This window comes from Kogia breviceps, chromosome 18 (genome assembly GCF_026419965.1).
Source record: "Kogia breviceps isolate mKogBre1 chromosome 18, mKogBre1 haplotype 1, whole genome shotgun sequence".
Taxonomy (NCBI): Eukaryota; Metazoa; Chordata; class Mammalia; order Artiodactyla; family Physeteridae; genus Kogia; species Kogia breviceps.
The window spans coordinates 47,304,593-47,326,111 of record NC_081327.1 but is presented as its reverse complement, the minus strand read 5'-3'; the positions used below and the strand labels follow the sequence as shown (position 1 = coordinate 47,326,111).

At 39.0% G+C, this 21,519-nt stretch overlaps 1 protein-coding gene across 1 annotated transcript in view; it reads right to left on the bottom strand.

Moving 5' to 3' along the window:
* Positions 1 to 21,519, bottom strand: part of CNTNAP4 (contactin associated protein family member 4) — a 264,709-nt gene that overhangs the window by 104,482 nt on the left and 138,708 nt on the right. The window contains exon 4 of the mRNA XM_067018557.1: positions 9,085 to 9,232. Within this exon, the coding sequence (XP_066874658.1) occupies positions 9,085 to 9,232 (148 nt within the window). The remainder of the gene's footprint in view (positions 1 to 9,084; positions 9,233 to 21,519) is intronic.

Genomic DNA, 21,519 nt, shown 5'->3' with positions numbered 1-21,519 from the left:
GCCTGATGTCCGCTAATTTAGAATCTCTGAAAGACAACCCAAGAGTATAGGTTCCTGAGTGATCCTGAGGCAGACGACAGCATAAGGGTTATTTGACAAGAAGAAGAGGTAGCTTACAGAAACCTGTTCTCTGAAAATGAACAACCTCATTGCGTACTGAATTGTACCATGGAAAACAAAATTGTTTTATTTATCTATACCATAGGTGGTACTTGCAGAAAATTGTGCAGGTGGTAGTGACTTGTCCCTGAAACGCCTTTCAGGGAGAAATGGATTCTGTCAGTTAAACCATGACTCATAGCATTATTGATGAGATCAGTTGACTAAGAAACTTAAAAGAGAAAAAATGGGAATAGAAAATGCATGAAATGGAAAACAAATCATTCAAAATAGAAAATTCACTTTATTGAAGGTCATCAAAGAGTTCTTGAAAAAGACATGAGACTCTTCTAATAATTCTTTGGGAATCAACCCAAAAACACAAATAGAAAAAGAGTGCTACCACTAGAGAAAACAGCTATGGACCAAACTCTTCTGGGCTAAATTGAATTCAGTCTTAAACACCGATCATACTGCCTCTCTATTTAAAAATTACTACCTATGAATCACTAAACAAACAGAGGTCCAATTTTGACTTCTAAAATACATTAATGAGACTGAGTCACTGTTCAACTATTATATAGTGAAATATTAAAGCTACAGCATGATGTGTAGGCACGTGAGATCTGCATTACAGAATTGTGCTTTTAAAGAGATGAAGAGGAGAGACCAAGCACTCGCGAAATCAACGGGAAATGGGTTGTTCTATTTTTGCACAGTGGCATAAAAGAACATAGAATGATTTAAGGGACTCTTAGGTTTAAAACAGCTAAAATTAATATGGTAAAAAGGAAGAAGGCACAGGATCAAATGCTGTATATAACCACAGGGAAAAGGTGACTTTACTATCATGGTTTTAAACAGACTGAGTTAAGGTCAGTGATAACACTCCAGGAGGTTATGGAAGCAAACATCATCATGGCCACTTACATATCAATTTAAATTAACCTTTTAAATAGATTTGAAATCGGTAACATCTACTTCATCAAGGACACTGGGGTGTGTCATTGGAGGATGTAAGCTGGATTTCTGTTTCTGATATTTATTTGTTATTTTTGTGATGTCACAGAAATCACTTAAGTGCCGATTCTCTATTTCCTTATTTGATATGTGGAGAATAATTCCAACCTCTCATGCTATGCCAAAAAAGCTGTTGGCACCCGAGGGAAATATCAAAATGCCTTGACAGTTATCATTTAGTATGCTATTATTATCATTCTAATAATAACAACTTTTGAAATTTCGTATGTTCATCTCAGAGATATTTCTCTTTTCGTCAGTTGCTACTGCTTGAGTATAATAAATTTGGATGTTTACATATTTATTCATTTTGGGGCTTATATCATGGCTAATCAGATATTTTTCTTAATAGCTCCACTTAACAAATAGTTACTGAACGTTTACTGTGCCAAGTTCTACAGTAGGCGGCTGTGTAACAGGGAACACATTCCGTCCTCATGGATCCTCCAGTCCGAAGGAAAAGAAAAACAACATGCAGCTCATCCCATCTGAACAGATGTTTTTACAAATTGTTAAGTGGAACTTGAAGGAAAAGGACAGGGTAATATCAGAGGTTTGAGCAGAAAGGTCTAAATTAGGTTGTTGATTAGGGACGAGATCTCTGAGGAAATGCTATTTAAGCTGAGTAGATCACCACCTATGGGAACACCTAGGGTCGGGAAAGGAAGAGGAGGTGGGGAGGGGGAGAAGAGGGTGAGAAGAGCTGGGAGGGTGGGAGAGTCTGGAGAGGGATGGATGGTGTGGCAGAAACTAAATGGAAGAGATCCACAGGGAGCTGAATTACCGGCAGATCACCTCGACCCTGTGACAGCTTGGTTCCAGGTTTCTCTTGGACAGGTCTATTTAGGATTTGTCCTTAGTCCCCGGACGTAACAACTGGTCCTCAGTTATGGTGTTTATTCCTAAGGCAATGCCTTTCTGGCTTTTCAGGTAAAAGCCCAAAGTGTTTAACAAGTCTCCCTAAATTGGCAGAACTTGGACTCCAAAGGTGTCCTTCCCAGAACTAGGCACAGGCTGGATGAAGTCCTCAGGACTTGAATCTCCCAGCTCTTGCTTTTGCCTGGTGCATAGTGGGCATGGCCAAGTCAGGAATCAGGCAAGGATTTCAGGGGAACGTGTATGCAGGAGTCAGCGCTCTCCCTCTCTGACACCCTCCTTTTCAGTATTCCACCCTAAATTTCTAATCACTCTGGCAACCTTGAACTCTGACCCCCGTCTCCTCAGCCTCGTAAAATCTGGCTACTTGCTGCTGAGTATTATGATGTTCTTAGAAAAAAGTCAGTTCAATATGGATCTCCAGGATTTTGCTTTCCATCTTTCAAGAATCGAGTCCTCTCAAGTTGCTGCCTGTTTTGAGTTGAATTTCAAAGCCCTGAAGCATTTTTTTAAACGTATTTTATCCAGCCACTATAACTGCTGTGGGCAGCAAGATAGTCCAATAAAAGCTACTCTGTTATGACTGGCACCTAAAAGCAAATCTCTCTCTTTTTGTGAAATTTTATTACTATTGACTTGTCCATTAATTTATTTAGGATCGCAAAATGGGCATATGCTGATTCTACTATTCCTTGTTTATTTACATAAATATAACTTTAAAGAGAAATCCCCTCTAATCTTCTATTTGATTACCTTGAGGTACAGATTACATAGGAAGAGTAGGATAAATGCTTGATGTTTTCTCTTCATTTATTAGCTTTCAGAATAATGAGTCAATTCCTTAATAGTTCTCCTGGTGACCAACGAGGGTTTTGTGGGTTTTTTTAGTATTATCATGAACTCATTCACTTAAACATAGTTAATATGTTTCAAAACTGCAGTTACTATCTTTATTGATGCTAAAATATTTCCATCTTTGGTCAGTGAGAGCCCCTTCTGTTGGCTGAGTTCTTTTGACATTATTCTGGTGGGTTTTCATAGTCTCCTTATTGTCTGGCATTCTAAAAGCTAACCTCATTTAAATTTTAATATAACTTCACATATCATCAAATTAAAATCTTAAGTCTATAAACTTTGCAAAGAATTAGAATGTATCCACTTTGATTTTAGGCCAACGTGAATCCATCTTCTTTTTAAACTCTGACATAAAACAGGATCCCTCAGCTACAGTATTAGCTGATAAACAATCTGAGAGCAGGGACTGTATTTAAAGCACCTTGTCAAGATTTTAGCAGTTGACATGTTGGAGCTGCTTAATAAGTAGGTATTGGATTCAATCACGACTATTCTGTAGGGTAAATCTGACACATTTCCTGCTTTTCCTTTTTCCCCAACCCAACAGGTGGTGTGAGAGAGCTGCACCCTGAGTAGACAGAAGGCTATTACTTAGTTTTCCTTCAGTGTTTTTTCACCCAGATAAACAATTGCACTTTTCATGTTACTTTCTTATATTTCCTATTAATAAATTTTCTAAATGGAAATCTACAGATGTAGGTAGTTCCAACTTTCAGTATTTTTTACATCATGAAAGGAATACTCTTATTTTAAGTTAACATGAGGTTTGTAATTTCTGACTTATTTCCATTTACTAAATAGAATCCATAATTTTCTTTCACACAGTCTGCATTTAAGCAAATGAACATAAGAGTGCAACACTTCTGCACATTTCTTCTCCGCCAATCCTCTCGCTCAGTTTTCCCTGTGCTCTATGCCTGATCTTCAGTGGACTGAATGTGACACTTGAATGACAGGAAAAGCCTTCCTGAAGTTCCCCAGACCTGCCCCCATTCATTCATCTCTGTCCAGAAGACTAATACCAAAAAAGGACCACCCGATCGCAATACAGGATAACGTGTGCATGACGTGATCCGGAGCAGAACACATCCTCTGACCTAAACAGGAAGTACTAGAGAGGGTGTCAGAAACAGTGATTTCTATGCAGGGAAAAGACAATGAGTAAAAGAAGTATCTAGGTAGGGGAACGAAGGCCAGATGTGTGGTGATCGCCCTTTGCTTCATGAAAAGATCCTAAGACTAGAAAAATCATGAAATCACAGCACTTCAAAGAAACTGTAATTATTTCGCTATGGCCGGGCAGTTGGACGCTTTTATTCTGCTGAGGATGAGGAAGGAGAGATCGTGGATCGCAAAGTGAGAGTGTTTACACGACAGCTAGAGAAAAGAAACTAAGAATTAATACCCAGGGCAATTGCTTCAGCAATTCACCCACCATTACACATTATCTCCTGTGGCTTACCTGCTACTTCTGAAGCATTCCTCAGACTCACTCTCTTGCACCCAGGTATTTTCCTTTCTTGCCTTTGTTCACCCTTTGGGACACACTGAGCAGAGTAGTAGTTCTTCATCATCAAACACTGTCTTTTCTTTTTCTTTCTTTCGCAAGTTATTTCCTTACCTACACCTCTTGTCTAGATCTGTAAACGTGTTCACAGTGGCTATGGCCAAGTCATCTGAAATTTACACTTTCCCTCTGAACCCATAAAATTTAGCTTCTGCTTCTCTCATTACTCAGGAAACAATGTCAGGTTTACCCACATAAAAGTAGAACATGCTCTTTGATATGGATTTTCCATTCACTTGATGCTCCTTCATAACAAGTTACTGTTCTAACTCAGGGTAATAAAACCATGTGTGGTTCTCACAACAGCCACTTTCCCAGCAGTATTCACAGGGACATCTTGCATCTATAACTTCAGCCAGCACACATATTAGGCACAAGGGGCCGGGGGGGTCTGGCATAAAAATGCACACTACCTGAAAAACAGTATAAAGAACCTGTTTTAACTATGACAGAAATGCGTTTCTGTTTTTCAGAGACATGAGTAGTTGTACAAACATAGCTTTAAACTTTATACTTTTATTATCAACAGTAAGTGGAAAGGTTATGATTTAATAACTAATGATATTTTATAGGTTTCAGTTCTGTAACTTCACCCCAGAGGGTGTGGAGTTCCACTTGTCCGTATTTCACAGTCACTTAAACTCAATGAGTCAGCGATGGAATTAATTCTCTCTCCTGCTCCCTTCCGGACCTTATTTGTTCGCCAGTGCCCCCTCCCAGGAAATGACACCACCTTCCAGACAGCTGTTCAAATCTGATAACTCAGTGTCCCCTCACATACAATCACTGAATTCTCTTGATTCAATAGTAGCCTCAGCACACTGTGAAGATGATTCAAGTCAGGAGAACTCTCTCTCCTCATTGCTGGTCCTCTAGTTTGAGACCCCAGCTGTCACTTGCACAAAGGAGTTCAGAAGCCTCCCAACGGAGCTGCTGCCTCTACTCTGTACCCCTCATTTAGCCCTCCAATCTGTACCCCTCATTTCAGTCTGAATGACCGTTCTCAAATACACACCGATCCCTCCAAGCAATCCTCATTCCGTTCTGGACTAGAAGACACCCCTTCTCCTATTTGGACCGTTCTCCCAGCCTCTCATGTGAAAATACCTGCACCTTAGTTTCAAAACCTATTGCCATAAACTTTCTCATACTAACCTCAATTTATCAATCACGTTATTCCTAACACCCTACACTAATGCTACCATATTTTGCATTGAGTTTGTATGATTCTTATGACATTGCACGTTCTCATCTTTAAGAAAAAATATATTACTTTAAATTCCTCCCTATACCCAACAGCTAGTAGATTTCTCTTTCAGCAAGTGTCAATAGACATTTAAAAGATGAACACATGTATGATTCATCAAGAGTACTGGTTTGGGAAGGTGATGGATCTGATTTTAAATCCTAGGTCTTAACACGGGCTGTGTAATCAGCTGTATATCAGTTCTTAATTTCTCTAAGTCCACTTTCGCCCGTATCAGGAGACTTGTGAAGCACCCTGACATACAACATGCTTGAGTGAGTCACTTAGGCAAAGCCCACCCAAAAGTCATATTAACTTGGTGCGGGCAATGGGAACACACACGCTGGCAGGTTGGATGCAATCCTCCAGGCCTTCCTCAGGCTCACAAGAGGCCCACTTCATTGCCAGCAGGTACAGGTGCACTGGGACCGTGACCTGCGAGAAACCTGCTCGTGTCGCACCCTCCCACATTTTTCCTTTTTTTAAGGATTGCGGAAGAATGGCCTTGCGTATCTGGAGAAAACACAGTCTGATCTTGGATCTGGGCTACTCAGGAGAGTTGCAGACAAAATCTTGAGTGGGCTTCTTTTGCTGACCTACAGTTCTTCCTTTTGAGGGCAGGGGACACTGGTGGTCTCAGCTATTTCTGTGCCAGACAACCCAGAACAAGCCACAGGGGTCATTCAGCAGGCCACAAAATGCTAACATCCAAGTACCTACTTCACTGTGTTGTTAAAATGGTAAAAAATAGTACCTGGCACATATTAACTGTTCAGTACATGATGATTAAATAGTATCATGCTTTAGTAAACTAATATTCTGCGAGGCTAATGGTATGCAGAGGTGGAGAATAAGAGTCTTGACTATGGTGTAATTGAGGAATTAAAGTCAATTTGGTCAAATACATTCCCATAAGGCGTTCACACCCAACCCATTTTGAGGTTATTTTCGGTCACCTGTGAGAGTATTTTTCCATTCAGTTTATTTTTTTTTTCTCTTTTATCCAAAATTTTCCGACAGCCATTTTACGTTGAATCCTGCTGTATCATTTTACCGTGCGTGTTTACGTTTGAGTTTAAAATGTCGGCTCTCACTATTGACCCTTCAACCGTGGGTCCATGAAAAAAGGGGGTTGACTAAGTGCCCGCATGATGTGTTTACTCCAAGAGACAGCAGATGAAGTCACAGCAAAAAGAATGTTCCATGGGGTTGCGGGCCGGGTGCGGGGGAATCTGAGTTATCATCCAGCACGTGGCAGCAGAGAACTCAAAGGAGTCTGCACCCCAGCAGGCACTTCATAGGGACGTTACTGTGGGAGACCAGCATCAGTAGCCTTGTGAAACTAACGTTGAATTTACATATGAGATCGAATGTGTATTAAGTGTGTGCTGCTGGGGAAACTGCTTAACATTTCTACGACTCCATTAGATGCGTGATTTTTAGGATTAAATTCATATGTCTATAAAAACTATTATCTGACCCAGAATAAGTGCTCAGTAGCGGTTTGCTGTTATTATACAGTGATAAATAAACATTTTGCAAGGTAGACGCTCTGAATCAGTAACTATAGATATGAATCATTTAGGAGTTTGCTTTGCTGATTGTCCATTGTGTGGCACGGGCTTTATTAAAACTCTACGTTCCAAAGACAAATAAGACTGACTGTCCAGATTCTGTGTTCCAGAATCGCAATTTGGGGTGGGACATATTTTTTAAGGATGATTTTATTCAAGGGGGATCACAGTAAAGGGAGGAGCTGACACATACCAGGAGCAGCTGAGCTGAGCTGCAGAAGCCAAGAAAGCTAGAAGAAGTCAGGCAGATGATGAGAAGTAAGCTGCCCGTGGCTCATCTCTGCTTTAACAGCTGGACGAGGCGTGAGAATAAGCTGGGGTTCTGGAGTCTGGCAGGCTTGGCTGCAAACCCAGCTCTGTCACTTCCTATCTGGGTGGCTGGAACAAGTCACACAGTCTCAACATCGAATCTCTAAGCTCTAGCTTCCTCAATTGCAAAGTAGGGGAACGGAACAAGTCAGCTAATAATATTTATCTGGACTTGGTTTGGAATTATAAACTAACTGGTTAATATGGTATCGGACACATAATAAGCACTCAAGAAAAATTTGTTACGTCTAGAATTATAAAAATTAATCCTATTAACGTTAGTGCTATTGCTACTAATACTATTATGACAATTCTGTCAACGTGGTTCCTCTGTCTGACACAGGGCAGAAAACTTCAACAAGCTGCCTGCCCTCTTTATGACATGCCTTCCTTTTACATAAATACAGTGAACCTGAAAAAGTGATGAAATACATGTGAAGAAAGCTTTAGTGGCTAAAAAAAGAAAGGTTTACTAGAGGAACAAGGATGCAGTGAATTGAACAGTTATGGGTTCTCTTCCAGATTCTTCTGTGGAGTAAGTTGTGAGACGCTGGGCAAATTACTGACTCTCTCCAAACCTCAGATTGCTCGTCTGATGATTGTAGATCATGTTAACTAACGACAGGATGGTGCGGCTTGAGGTGGGCCTGTCAAGAACTCTCAGGTCTCTGTCCCACAAAAAGCCATAATAAAGTACTTCATTAAGAGGAGACTAAGTGAAATCTGTGGTTTCTTTCTTTTATGTGAAAGTATTTCAAACACATCTTACATTTTGGCAGGGGTCTTTACCTTTTCTATGAATTTATGCACAGGGCATAGCATATTTATAAGTGAGTTTCATGGCATATTGTTTTTAGGCTGTAGAGAAAAACATGCTTTGGTCTCAAAACAGATGATTGGTTTTACTAAATGGGCCACTGTCTTTTTTTTTTTTTTTTTTTTTTTGTGGTACGCGGGCCTCTCACTGCTGTGGCCTCTCCCGTTGCGGAGCACAGGCTCCGGACGCGCAGGCTCAGCGGCCATGGCTCACGGGCCCAGCCGCTCCGCGGCACGTGGGATCTTCCCGGACCGGGAAGACACGAACCCGTGTCCCCTGCATCGGCAGGCGGGCTCTCAACCGCTGCGCCACCAGGGAAGCCCCTGGGCCACTGTCTTTTATTAAATTTAGGGTGCCCAAATGAAACATCATCACATATAGTCTATGGGGGGACATTCTAATATTTAAAAGTTAAGATCCGGTCAAAAATATCAGATTTGGATAAATGGATTCACATATGTCTACAAACATGTATCTCTATCTATCCATCTCTGTAACGATTTGTCTATCTGTAAAATGCTTCCATTTCTGATTTAAAATATAAAGGCTGAACACGTAAGTCAATATTGGCATGTATGGGCACAAATAAAGCTTCCCAGGGAAACTGCTCCCGTCTTTATGTCTCTTTACATAGCTCTTAAATCAATTTCAGCATACAGTTTGGCTTTTAACACATCTCCTTTGATATCTATTCTGCCGTGTTGGATAAACAAACACTTACTATATGCACACCCAAACACCTCGATTCGCATTCCAATTCTGCCCCTGGGGTTCCATTCTAAAGGGATGAAACGCAGAAATCTGGCTTTGATAGAAGGCTGCAGTCTGTAGTACACAACACTGTCTGCATTTGCATTTCCTGAAAATCCCTAGAAGAAAAGAGAAAAGAAGGAAATCAATGTACCTGGAGCAGATCTATTTCACTTTGTCTCCTACAGTGTCAACAAGCAATGTATGATTTGCTTTTTTACTATAAAATGGCAACCTTCTTTAAGAAGATCATACTGTTAACAGTCATGCCATAACGTATTTTCATCCACATAAGTTACTATTGTCTAAACCTCCTTCTATCTAGCAGTTTAAATTCCATCATCTGCAGCAAGCCAGCTTTCAAGTATGAAAACCCCAGTAAAGATTGTTTCTATAAGGTGCAGACGAAACATAAAAGTTACTGACATTGGGAACCATGAGAAACACTGAGAGCATCTTCTTCCTGTATTCAAAAGCTAGCGTCTGATTCAGCACAGAAGCTGCTTACGTCATTGATGAATGAGTAAGGTTAAGAGTTGTTTGTATTGCGTCACTTTATCTGACTCACGAACATAAAAGAAAGTCATCGCCAGACGTTCAAGTCAGAGCTGCCCTCTGAGAAGAGGTTGTTAAACTTCATTCACCACAAGGCTGGATACACACCTTAAAAATTGTTGTCGCCTCTCACTTTTATTCAATAAAAAATAATACAATGAAAGCACCTGTATTTAAAAAATTGTTAAGGGAAGTTGGAATCAATAATAGTCTGGAAAGACCTGAAATGAGACTCACAGATTCTAGATTTGGAAGCTAGAAAGACCATCGGAATGATGCTGAACTAGTACCATCCAATTGCGGATGAGGAAGTTCAACGTCAGCATGGCGAAAAAAGAAATCTCTGCCGTTTGCAAAACTATAATATGGTATGACCAGGAGCTATGCTCCTTCCACAATATCAGGATGCATCTACCTAACACAGAGCTCACCTGCAAAACCCACACCTAAACAGCTTTTACTTTCTCCTACGTGACATATGGTAAAGCTTCATATGTGAAAAAGTTAGGATGAGGCACTTGTTCTCAATAATTGATATTTAATTTTTATTTCAGCTTCTCCCCTTCCACCTCTTCCTTCCTCTCCTCCCTCCTTTTCTCCTTCTTGTCTTCCCCTCCGCCTCCTCCTTCTTTTTTTGTTTAACTGTAACAATCAGGATACGTAGGAACCAAATAAAGGATGATGCTACGACCTCTTCAGCTGCATGATAGGTCCCCTTAACCATGACTGGATCAACGAATGAGGTCGCCCTCACGTAGATCATACCGGACAAAGCAAATATTTTAGGAACACCAATATCCAGGGAGTTCATTCATTTGCCTACTTTTCTTTTTACTTCACAAATATCTCTTTACCAACATTTACTAAAATATTTTCTAACACAGTAAAAAAAAAAAAAGTAAGGTTGGGTTTTTCAGTCAAATTAATTTGATTTGATTCCCCTTATCAGTCAACTCTACTTCCTGCTCCCCCAACACCCCCCACCCCAGTACCTCATACACCCAATTTTCAGGCTCACACAAAACAGACAGTTCTATGATGGTGCCTCCAAATTATATCCCAAATCTGGGCATCTCCCTTCATCTCAGCTACGACCGCCAGGTTCAACAAAGCATTCTCTCTCCAGAACTACTTCAGTGGCCTCTGCCTCATCTTTTTAGTCTTCTGTTTCCTATCACCATCCCCATCCCCATCCACATGCCTAATCTCTTTCCCTCTGAGCAGTCAGTAAGATTTTTAAAGGTAAGATAAACTATATTACCCCCACTGCTCCCTTTACCACTTAGAAGAAAATCCAAATTTCTTATGAAACATAACACAGTCTTGGGCGATCTCCTCCATGATGCTTTAAGCACAGGGAACCTCCGTGTAGAAGCCATGCTCAGTCCTCCTGAGGACCCCTGCGCCAGCTGTTGCATAACCAGCTCCTCTTGTCATCTCAGGCCTCGGTCTAAAGAGCGCCACCTAAGACACGCCCTTTTCGATCACAGCTTCTAAAGGAAGTGCACCTGGCACGCCAGCATCTTACCTTTCTGTTTTATTTTCTTCATATTATATATTTTATATTTCTTCATATTACTCATTATTTTGATTATTTGCTTATCTTATCCCCTAAGAAGACAAGCTCTGTAAAGCAGGGAACTTTACTGCCTTCCTTCCATAGTACCTAGAATATGGCTTGGCTCAAAGTGGTTCTCAACAAAGTATCTGTTGGATGTGTATGTTTGGGAAAGACTGGGCTTAAAAACAAATCAAAGTTCAGCGAGTGTCTTGATTATTGTATCTCTATGAAGATGTCAAATGAGAATGTACAAACGAGCACTGTATCTCCTGAGGGAGGAACAGTTATCCAGCATGTTTCAAACATATTAGGCCCACGTTCCTGGCTAATATTTCCCAGAACATAAACAGGAGAACATCGTTTAATCCCACAGATATATGGACTCTGATAACCAGACACTTCTAGAACGTTCCATGCTATTCCACCAGATGAAATTTCACACTGAGGATTTGCTATCAAAGGTTAACTGTATTCTTTATGGTACTCTCTAATCCCCATCCTCACTTCACCTTTGGGGCACCATGGTCTGCATTTCTGTCGAAACCATGAACATTTGCCTGAAAATGTCCATTTATACCAACTTTTTCTTTAGAATGGCTGACGAAGGGCAGGTTCATTTGAGACAGTGTTTCCCAAACTTGGACTACACGTTAAAGCTCCCAGTGCTCAGACCCCGGGCATTGCTGTGTGTGTGTGTGTGTGTGTGTGTGTCTGTGTGTCTGTGTGTCTGTGTGTGTGTCTGTCTGTCTTTACAGGCTCTCCAAGTCAGGGTAATGTGCCTCCAGGATTGAGGACCTGGTTTAAAGACATTCAATCCTAATCAGACCTTCTTACACTTCTGATTCTATTTTCCTGGGTACAACTGGCAGGTTAATACAATACCTGATTATGATTTCTTACAGTGAGCTGCTGGGGGATGAATTAGATAACCCTCCAAAAGATCTCACAGTTTTTCAAAATCAATATAAGTTCATAGATAGAGACAGATGGCACTCTGTGATCTCAGCATTTTATGGGATTGGGAGAAAAGATGCAGGTGACAATGGCAACAGACAGGTAAATGGGAAGAGGACGTCTGTAAATGGAAGCCTTTCACAGTTTATCCGATCAATTTATGAGCTGTTTGAATTTTGAGAACATAAAGACGAAATGTAAATTACTTAGTCTGTATAAGTAATAAAAACAGCTGAGCACATTCAAAATTTTAAGTGATTATTTCTGACAAGGGATGAGGGAAATTGTGAGGTGGGGGGTTATGGGATTTCTACTTAGCACATTTTAGTCATTTCTGAATTTTTTTAATGAGCATGTATTAAGTTTATAATAATTAGCAAAATAAAGTAATGCATAGACATGTAAGTGTAAACAGTGACAGAATAGGCAGAAATCCCATTTAGTAATGCTCTGGGTACCTTAAACAACATTCTAAGATTAATGCTACTGGGAAAACATGCACCATTACTACTAGTTAAATATATTTAACTGAACAATAATACTTGCATTGTTTTGTTCCACTTGTTGCTAACTTTTAAAACATAAGATAATAGAGACTCTGCTGTGGAATTCAATATCTAACGGGAATTTTTTTAGAATGTCTGTGAATGAGACAGGGAATTGACGCCATTCACTTTATAAATGAAAAGTCCAATGCATACTAATGTTCCTAATGTAATTCCCTTGCCTAGAAGACTTTTCTCAATTTGCTATGAAAATTTTTTCATATACTCATAATTCATAAAGGAATGCATGAATTTAAATGTCTCATTCTTTTGAAAAAATAATTTTATTATGAGAATGTGTATGTCTTCCCTTATATTATATATTCTGAACTTCAGTGCTTGTGCAAATTACCTGAGGTGCTGTCACGCACTAAATCTGTGAGAGGGGCCTTAGAAATCCGCATTGCAATGCAGGTCAAGCTGATGTGCGCTCTTGGTCTTTGGCCTGCTCTTTGAACGTTCTTCAGGCTTGTGGATAAATCGTGCTGTTTTTCCCCTCCCTATTTTACCTCAAAACGTTTCAGAGAGGGAAAAGATTTTAGGAGAACAGTTGACTAGAGCTAACCTCCAAAGGGAGAAATAAGTAACAAACGTCTTCTGTGCTATCAATCTGAATGTCTTCAGTGTGAAAGCTTGTGTCTCAACATCAGACACAGCAGAAATATATATTCTGTAGTTTTAATATTTCCCTCAACCCTGTGAAGTATTTTTGTGCCCACCGTAAAACTGAGGATAACAAAAATTATAGAGCTTATGTGCCTAAAACCACACAGCTAGAAAGTGACAGAGTAAGGATTTAATTCTATACTTTTCTGAATCAAAAGCCCATAATTTAGCTAAGCCATCAAAGGCCTCACTCCAACAGAACGTGAAGGCAAACAACTCACCCTAGAGGAAACCTGATATTTCTTCTGAGGCTGTTTTTCCCTTTTTCTCATAATATATATTTAAAATCTTTGACACATCTGGAAGTAATGCAACTTAGATTATTACTGAACTGGGACACAACTCTACCAGTTGACTTTTATAGACAAAAGGATTGTTCTATTAACTTTACATTTTCGCAAAATCACTACAGCTGAAGGGAAACAAAAGACAAATTTTCAAACATCAATAGGACTCTTGCATATAAACAGTAACCTCCTAATAGATGCATCATGTAGAAGAATATGCCATTAGATCATCAAATATATGAAATATCTACAAGTAAAATTAAGGTGATGTGTCTTATGTGATAAAAATCAAAAAGCCTTAATTGTATTTTTCTTTTCTTTGAGACTTGATGATTTTCAAACTCAATGAGATGTTCGAAGATGGTTTAGAAATGTATTCTAACCAAGATAATTTATGGGGTTAATGAATTAAAGTTTTTCACAGGATTTTAAGTATTTTCAACGTGCTTCTAAAGTTTACAAAGAAGTGTAATAGCATTAACTTCTTTTGCTAATAGTAATTGAGCAACTCATCTATGAAAGCCAAGATGTATAAAGGGAGATGGCCATATGGCAGTTCATAAGGGGCTCCAAAACACTGCTGTAATAAATTAGAAACATGGGACCAGTTACATGTGGTTATATAGCAGATCTGTAATTACATGTAAATTCGTCCAGCTCCCACCAAAATAAACAGCAATATTAGTGGAAATTCAATACAACAAACAGGCAAATATTAAAATCCTCTGACCTCTCTTATTCATGTGACTTACATATGACCTTTTTCCAAGTACAATTCATTTTGACACTGTCAGCTAATATGCAGAAACTAAATATATCATAGCAACATGCTAATGGAAATCAGCTCTTTATTTTATGATGTTAGTTATAAATCTTTACTAAGTGTGCCTCCGATGAGATCTTCTGGTCAAGAAAAGCATAAAAGAAAAGAACAATAAGAACTACCAAAAAATGGGAAATATGCTAACATAAACCCAGATAAGAATAATGTTTAAACATATGTTGAACAAGACATTGTAACTACATCCAACAAAAGTTGATTCTATCTTGAGTGTGAATGGAATTCATTTAATGTAATAGAAAACCAGCAATGAGAGTACAGCAGTCAAATCAGAAAGTTAAGTTTTGCTCTGTATATATAATAACTCAATTTTCACTATAAAAGAGTATAGAATTTTATTAATATTAAATCAGTTTCTACTATCCCTCTCAGAAGATATTCAATATCTTTAAAATATTTATTTGGAGGGGTACCAAATTATTAACAATAGTTCTCTGACGGACCACAAACCAGTCATTATTTTAGAATCTGTGGAGGCACAAAGTTGTAAAATACGCGGGTTAGGCCCTTTTAGCATAGAAGGGTTTGAATTCTCAAAACAGAAATATCAAAGGGCAAGAGAGAAAAAGCACACGGAAGATACAATCTTCACTATAGTCCGTAACTATTGTTGAGACATAGTAATAAATTTTCACATGCCTGATATATGGACAGGTCATTAAGCCTAAATTTATATTACGGTGATAACATGTACAATTTTGAGGAAGATTAAAATTTGACTGAGATGCAAAGTAACTTTTAACTAAAAAATGATAATAGGGCTTCCCTGGTGGCGCAGTGGTTGAGAATCCGCCTGCCGATGCAGGAGACACGGGTTCGTGCCCTGGTCCGGGAAGATCCCACATGCCGCGGAGCAGCTAAGCCCGTGAGCCATGGCCGCTGAGCCTGTGCGTCCGGAGCCTGTGCTCCGCAACGGGAGAGGCCACAACAGTGAGAGGCCCGCATACCGCAAAAAAAAAAAAAAAAAAAAAAAAATGATAATATTATGGTAATGGTAGATTAGGAGATGCTGAACAATGCTCCTGCTAAAAGCTGTAGAAAATTTAAAATAGGGACTGAAGCTCTGAAAGACAATAAAATATTAAATGTCCGAGATTTGGGAGAAGAACAGCCAAAGAGACCAACCCTACCTTTGGGGCCCCTGTTTTCCTCTTTAGGTGACTTAAGGATTTCTGAAGAGGAGAAACTGAGCAGATCTGTTGACAACTTCACAGGGTTAGAGACAAAACTTTACTGCTAGAGCCCTCAAGGACATGAATAAACCATAAGCTTCCACAGGTTTTGTGTCAAAACTTTGAGAGTCTACAACTAAGAATAAATGGTAAGACAGAGAGAGGCAACTCCCCACAGGGATGAAAATTCAGCTTTCCATCTTCTCCATCTGTGAAATTGTATGATGATGGTCAGAGATAGCTCATACTCCTTGCTGCCTGCAGAAGCAACTGTAATTACCTTCCGTAGCAAGACATCCTTCTAGATCTCAACTTAGCGTTCATTTTTTTCATATATAATGTCCTACCCACAATAGAAAAGAATAAAACGTTAGCAGAAATTGTTCTTAAAGGAAATTTATAGTCTTGAACATGCACACATATTAGTAAATAGGAAAGGCATCAGTTCTGTTATTTAAAGAACTCGGAAGTCATCACTCTATACAATAAGAAAGAGGGACAAGCTTAAAATCAATGAATTTTCTGAGACCCATCAGAAAACTGAGGTTACATGGTGCTATGGACTAAGTTGTGTTCCTCTAAAAACGTATAGGTTGAAGCCCTAACCACTCCCATCGTTATAGTATTTGGAGGTGGGGCTTTGGGAGGTAATTAGGTTTAGATGAAGTCATGAAGGCGGGGCTCCCATAATGGGATTAGCATCTTTACAAGATGAGGAAGACAGACCAGAGCTTTCTCTCACTCCGCCAGGTGAGGACACAAGAAGGCTGATGTCTGCAAACCATGAAGGGGCCCTCACCAGGAAGCAAATCGGCCAGCACCTTCATTTTGGACTTCCTAACCTCCAGAACTGTGAGAAATGAATGCCCGTTGTTTAAGCCACCCAGTCTATGGCATTTTGTTATACCAGCCTGAGCTGACTAATACATGTGGCAAACCACCCCCATGAGATCTGGAGAGAAGGCCACCCAGAGACAGCAGAAATCTGTCCGTCCACTGGTGCCATAAAATGATAGACACTCTCACGGTAATTCTGATGCATTGATGGAGGCCGAGTGTGGGCTAGCATGAGAGTGAGAAACTCCTGAGGGCTCTGGTCTGAGAGGAACCCCACATTTTTGTGGGCTTTCCCTCCAGGAAACTTTCTATGCTCTGTGGCGGTCAGAAAAAAAGACTTCTTCTTGGCTCTGGCAAGGAGGGGGAAAGGTAATCATTGTGAAATATGCCCAGACTATCTCCATAACAAACACTTTGCCAGAGCCTTATCCCTATGAAGGGCCTCCAGAAACACTAGTGAAGGTCACAGATTCAAGACAAAGGCTAAAACGCTAACAGTTAATTGCAATATTGTAGAATGATCTCATTCCACCACGTCATACCACCGTACCAACAGGACTCCGGTCTCATGGTACTGGATAACAACTGAGAGAAATGCAAAACCCAGACCATATCTGAAGAGGATGCCAAAGTCAAAGGAGAGGCAAAAACAAGGATACTAGATGAGTTTGAAGCCTCTGGCACCTATACCACCTGTAGCAAACATTAAATACAGCCTAATTTCTAGCCAGATTAATATACATTCTCACATGAAATACCTATTTACCTCAGTTCCCACTACTAGATACAATATGTCCAAATTTCAACAAAAAGTTGCAAGGCATGCCAACAGGCAAGAAAAAAAACCGTGTCTGCATAGACAAAACAATCATCAGAACTAGGCTCGTGTATGTCACAGATGTTTGAATTATCAGACTAGAAATTTTTAAAAACTATGATGAATATGCTAAGGACTCTAATGGGAAAATTGGACAACATGAAAGAACTCATGGGGAAGGTAAGCAGAGAGATGAAAATCTAAGAAAGAACCAAAGATTGCAAAGTGTTTAGAAATCAAAAACACTGTAACAGAAATGAGGAATGTCTTTGATGGGTACATTGATACATTCAATGTAGCCAAAGAAAGAACCAGTGAGCTTGAAGAACATACAAATTTCTCAAATTGTAATGCAAAAAGAAAAAAAGTGGAAGAGAATATCCAAGAACCATGGGATAACTGCCAAAGTTGTAACATGTGCAAAAATGGAACACAAGAAGGTGAGTAAAGAGAGAACGGAGCTGAAGAAATATTTGAAGTCATAATGGCCAATGAATTTCTAAAATTAATGACAGACACCAAACAAGATCCAGGAAGTTCGAAGAATAAGAAGAAGGTTAGAAATCAAAATAAAAACTATACTTAGTCATACATATTCAAACTGCAGAAAAGCAAAGATAAAGGGAACATTTTGAAAGCCAGAGGAAAACAAATACCTTACCTTTAGAGGTAAAAGGATAAGAATTATATTGGACTTCTCATCAGAAATCATATAAGCAAGTAGAGAGTGGAGTGAAATATTTAAAGTGTTGAAAGAAGTAAAAATAATCTTGGAATTCTATAGCCAGAGAAATTATCCTTCAAAAATAAATGAGAAATAAAGATTTTCTCAGACAAAAACTTATGGAATTCACTGCTAGCAGACCTGCTCTACAAGAAATATTTAAAAGTTCTTCAGACAAAGGAAAATGATAGAGGTCAGAAACTTGGATCTACGTAAAGAGAGGAAGAGTAGTTGAGAAGGAATAAAAGAAGGTAAGATAAAATATTTTCTTTTTCTTTTTTTTTGTTTTTTTGGCGGTACGCGGGCCTCTCACTGTTGTGGCCTCTCCCGTTGCGGAGCACAGGCTCCGGACGCGCAGGCGCAGCGGCCATGGCTCACGGGCCCAGCCGCTCCGCGGCACGTAGGATCTTCCCGGACCGGGGCACGAACCCGTGTCCCCTGCATCGGCAGGCGGGCTCTCAACCACTGCGCCACCAGGAAAGCCCTGTATTTCTTATTCTTAATTACAACATGACTGTTTAAAGAAACAATAGTAAGAGATAACACAGAATCATACAAAATGCTCAATTACATTCAAATTAGGCATTAAAAAGGGGGAACAGCAACAACAGCAAGAGGAACAAAAAAACACAAGACAAATACAACAAACAGAAAACAGCTACAAACGTGATAGATATTAATCCAAATATATCAATAAGCACTTTAACAGTGGATCTAAATACACTACTTAAAAAACTAGTGCTTAAAACACAGACCTTCAGAGTATAAAGGAGTATAAAGGATGACCAGACCTTGTTATCTACAAGAAATTCATTTTAAATAAAAGACTAAAAATAGATTAAAAGAGATGGGGAAAGATATACTAAGTTAGTGTCAAAAATCCAGAAATAGCAAAATTAAAACCACCGGATCAATAAAATAGTAATCAGTAAGAGTTTATTGTGCATATTAAGAACAGTTTTAGGGACTTCCCTGGTGGTGCAGTGGATAAGACTCCACGGTCCCAGTGCAGCAGTCCTGGGTTCGATCCCTGGTCAGGGAACTAGATCCCACATGCACGCCACAGCTAAGAGTTCACATGCTGCAACTAAGGAGCCCGAGAGCTGCAACTAAGGAGCCAGCCTGCCACAACTAAGACCTGGTACAACCGAATAAATAAATATTAAAAAAAAAAGAAAGAAAGAACAGTTTTAGAACTGGGAGCTTTCAACCCCAAAACTAATATGAAGCTCAGAGGCACATTACAGAATGGCTTATAAAGTGAAAATGAGGAAGTGGTTTAATCTTTACAATGATTGGTTATTACACTGGGGGTTTCCAGCCAGCAGGGGATTGATCAAAAGTGATTATTTAATACCGTGTTTAGGAAAACGACTTAAGTTTCTTTTATGATTATCAGAGGCATTTCCAAGAAGTAAACTAAGTTAAGTTTTGTTCCTGTGCATGAAATAGGCTAGATTTAGTTTTGCTTATGTGGCTTAAATGGTTTGGTCTGCTCAGGGAATTTTCAAGTTTGGTTTTCATTTTATATTTCACTTTTTACACTAACACTACATCTAAATAAACCTAGAATAGCTATATTAATTTCAGACAAAGCAGCCTCCAGAAAAAGGAAGATTATCATAGATAAGTAGGTACATTGCATATTGACAAAATGATCAGTCTTCTAAGATGGTTTAAGAATCCTCTGTGCATATGGACTTAACAGCAGAGTCCAAATAACAAGAGGCAAATACTGATAGAACTGTAAGGGGAAATAGATAAATCTATTATTATAGTTGGAGTAATTGATACATCAAGGAGTCAGAAAAACAGTAAGAATGTAGAAGACCTATATCACTATCAATCAAATGGATCTAATTGACATTTTAGAATATTCCACCCAACAACAGCAGAAACAGTCTTCTCAAGTTTATGTAGCATTCACCAAGATAGACTGCATTATGGGCCCTAAAATATGCCCTCACAAATGTAAAAGAATACAAATCATACAAAGTATGCTCTGAAATCACACTAGAATTAAACTATTAATCAGTAACAGAAAGATAGCTAGAAAGTCACAAAATGTTTGAAAATAACCCAAGAGTTAAAGCAGAAACCCCAAGTGAAATGTTTAAAAACGTATCTAAATGAAAATGAAAGTACAATTTATCAAAATTTGTGGGATACAGCAGCATTTTTAGCATTAAATACATATATTAGAAAAAATAAAGATTGAACTAAATAAGTTTCCATCTTAGAAAACTAAAGAATGTAGAGCAAGTTAAGTCTAAAATAAGCAGAGGAAGAGAAGTAATAAAAATGTATACCACAAATTATTGGAAATGCAAACAGGAGTGCAGTAGACAAAACCAAAAGCTGGTTCTTTGAAAAGTTTCCTAAAATTGATAAATCTCTAGTCATGCTGTGCAAGAAAAAAAGAGAGAGAAGACCCAAATTATCAATATCACAAATGGAAGAGAAGTCACTGCTACTGAGCACATGGATATCGAAAGAAGAAAGGAGAAAATTAATGAGCCGAGGATGAATGAAGACATCAGAAAAAATACAGTAAATTAAAACCAAGGATGAAACAGGAAGTAGATAATAAAGATAATGCTTTGAAGGACATTTCTTTCTTTCTTTCTTGAAGTACAGTTGATTTACAACATTGTGCCAATCTCTGCTGTACAGCAAAGTGCCTCAGTTGTACACATATACACATTCTTTCTTTAGTGTTCTTTTCCATTATGGTGTATCACAGGATATTGAGTATAGTTCCCTGTGCTATACAGTAGGACCTTGTTATCTATCCAGTCTAAATGTAAGAGTTTGCATCTACCAGCCCCGAACTCCCAGTCCATCCCTCTCCCTTTCCCCGGCCCCCTTGGCAACCACAAGTCTGTCCTCTATGTCTACGAGTCTGTTTGTTTTGTAGATAGGTTCATTTGTGCCACATTTTAGATTCCACATATAGGTAATATCATATGGTATTTGTCTTAAGGCTTTGAGGGACATTTAAATGAAAGAAACTCTAGTTAGACTGATCAAGGAAAAGAAAAGTGACACAACCAATATCAGGAATGCAAAAGAGTATCTTACCATCACCTTACACACATTAGAATGATAATAAGAGGATATCTGGAATCATTCTAGGCCAATAATTTTGAAAATTAAGTGAAGTGGACAAATTCTAAACTGCAATTTACCAAAACAGATGAGAAACAGGAAAATCTGAGTTGCCTACATATAGGCGAAATTAACTGTATAATTAAAAAACATTCCCACACAGAAAAGTGCAGGCCCTCTGTTTTCCCTAGTGAATTCTTCTAAACATTTAAGGGTACAATAATGCGGGTATCATATAAACCTCTTCAAAAAGTAGAAAGACAGAATGCTTCCCAGCTTGTTTTGTGAGGCCAGCATAACCTTGATATCAAAATCTGACAAAGAACTTGTAAGGAGGAA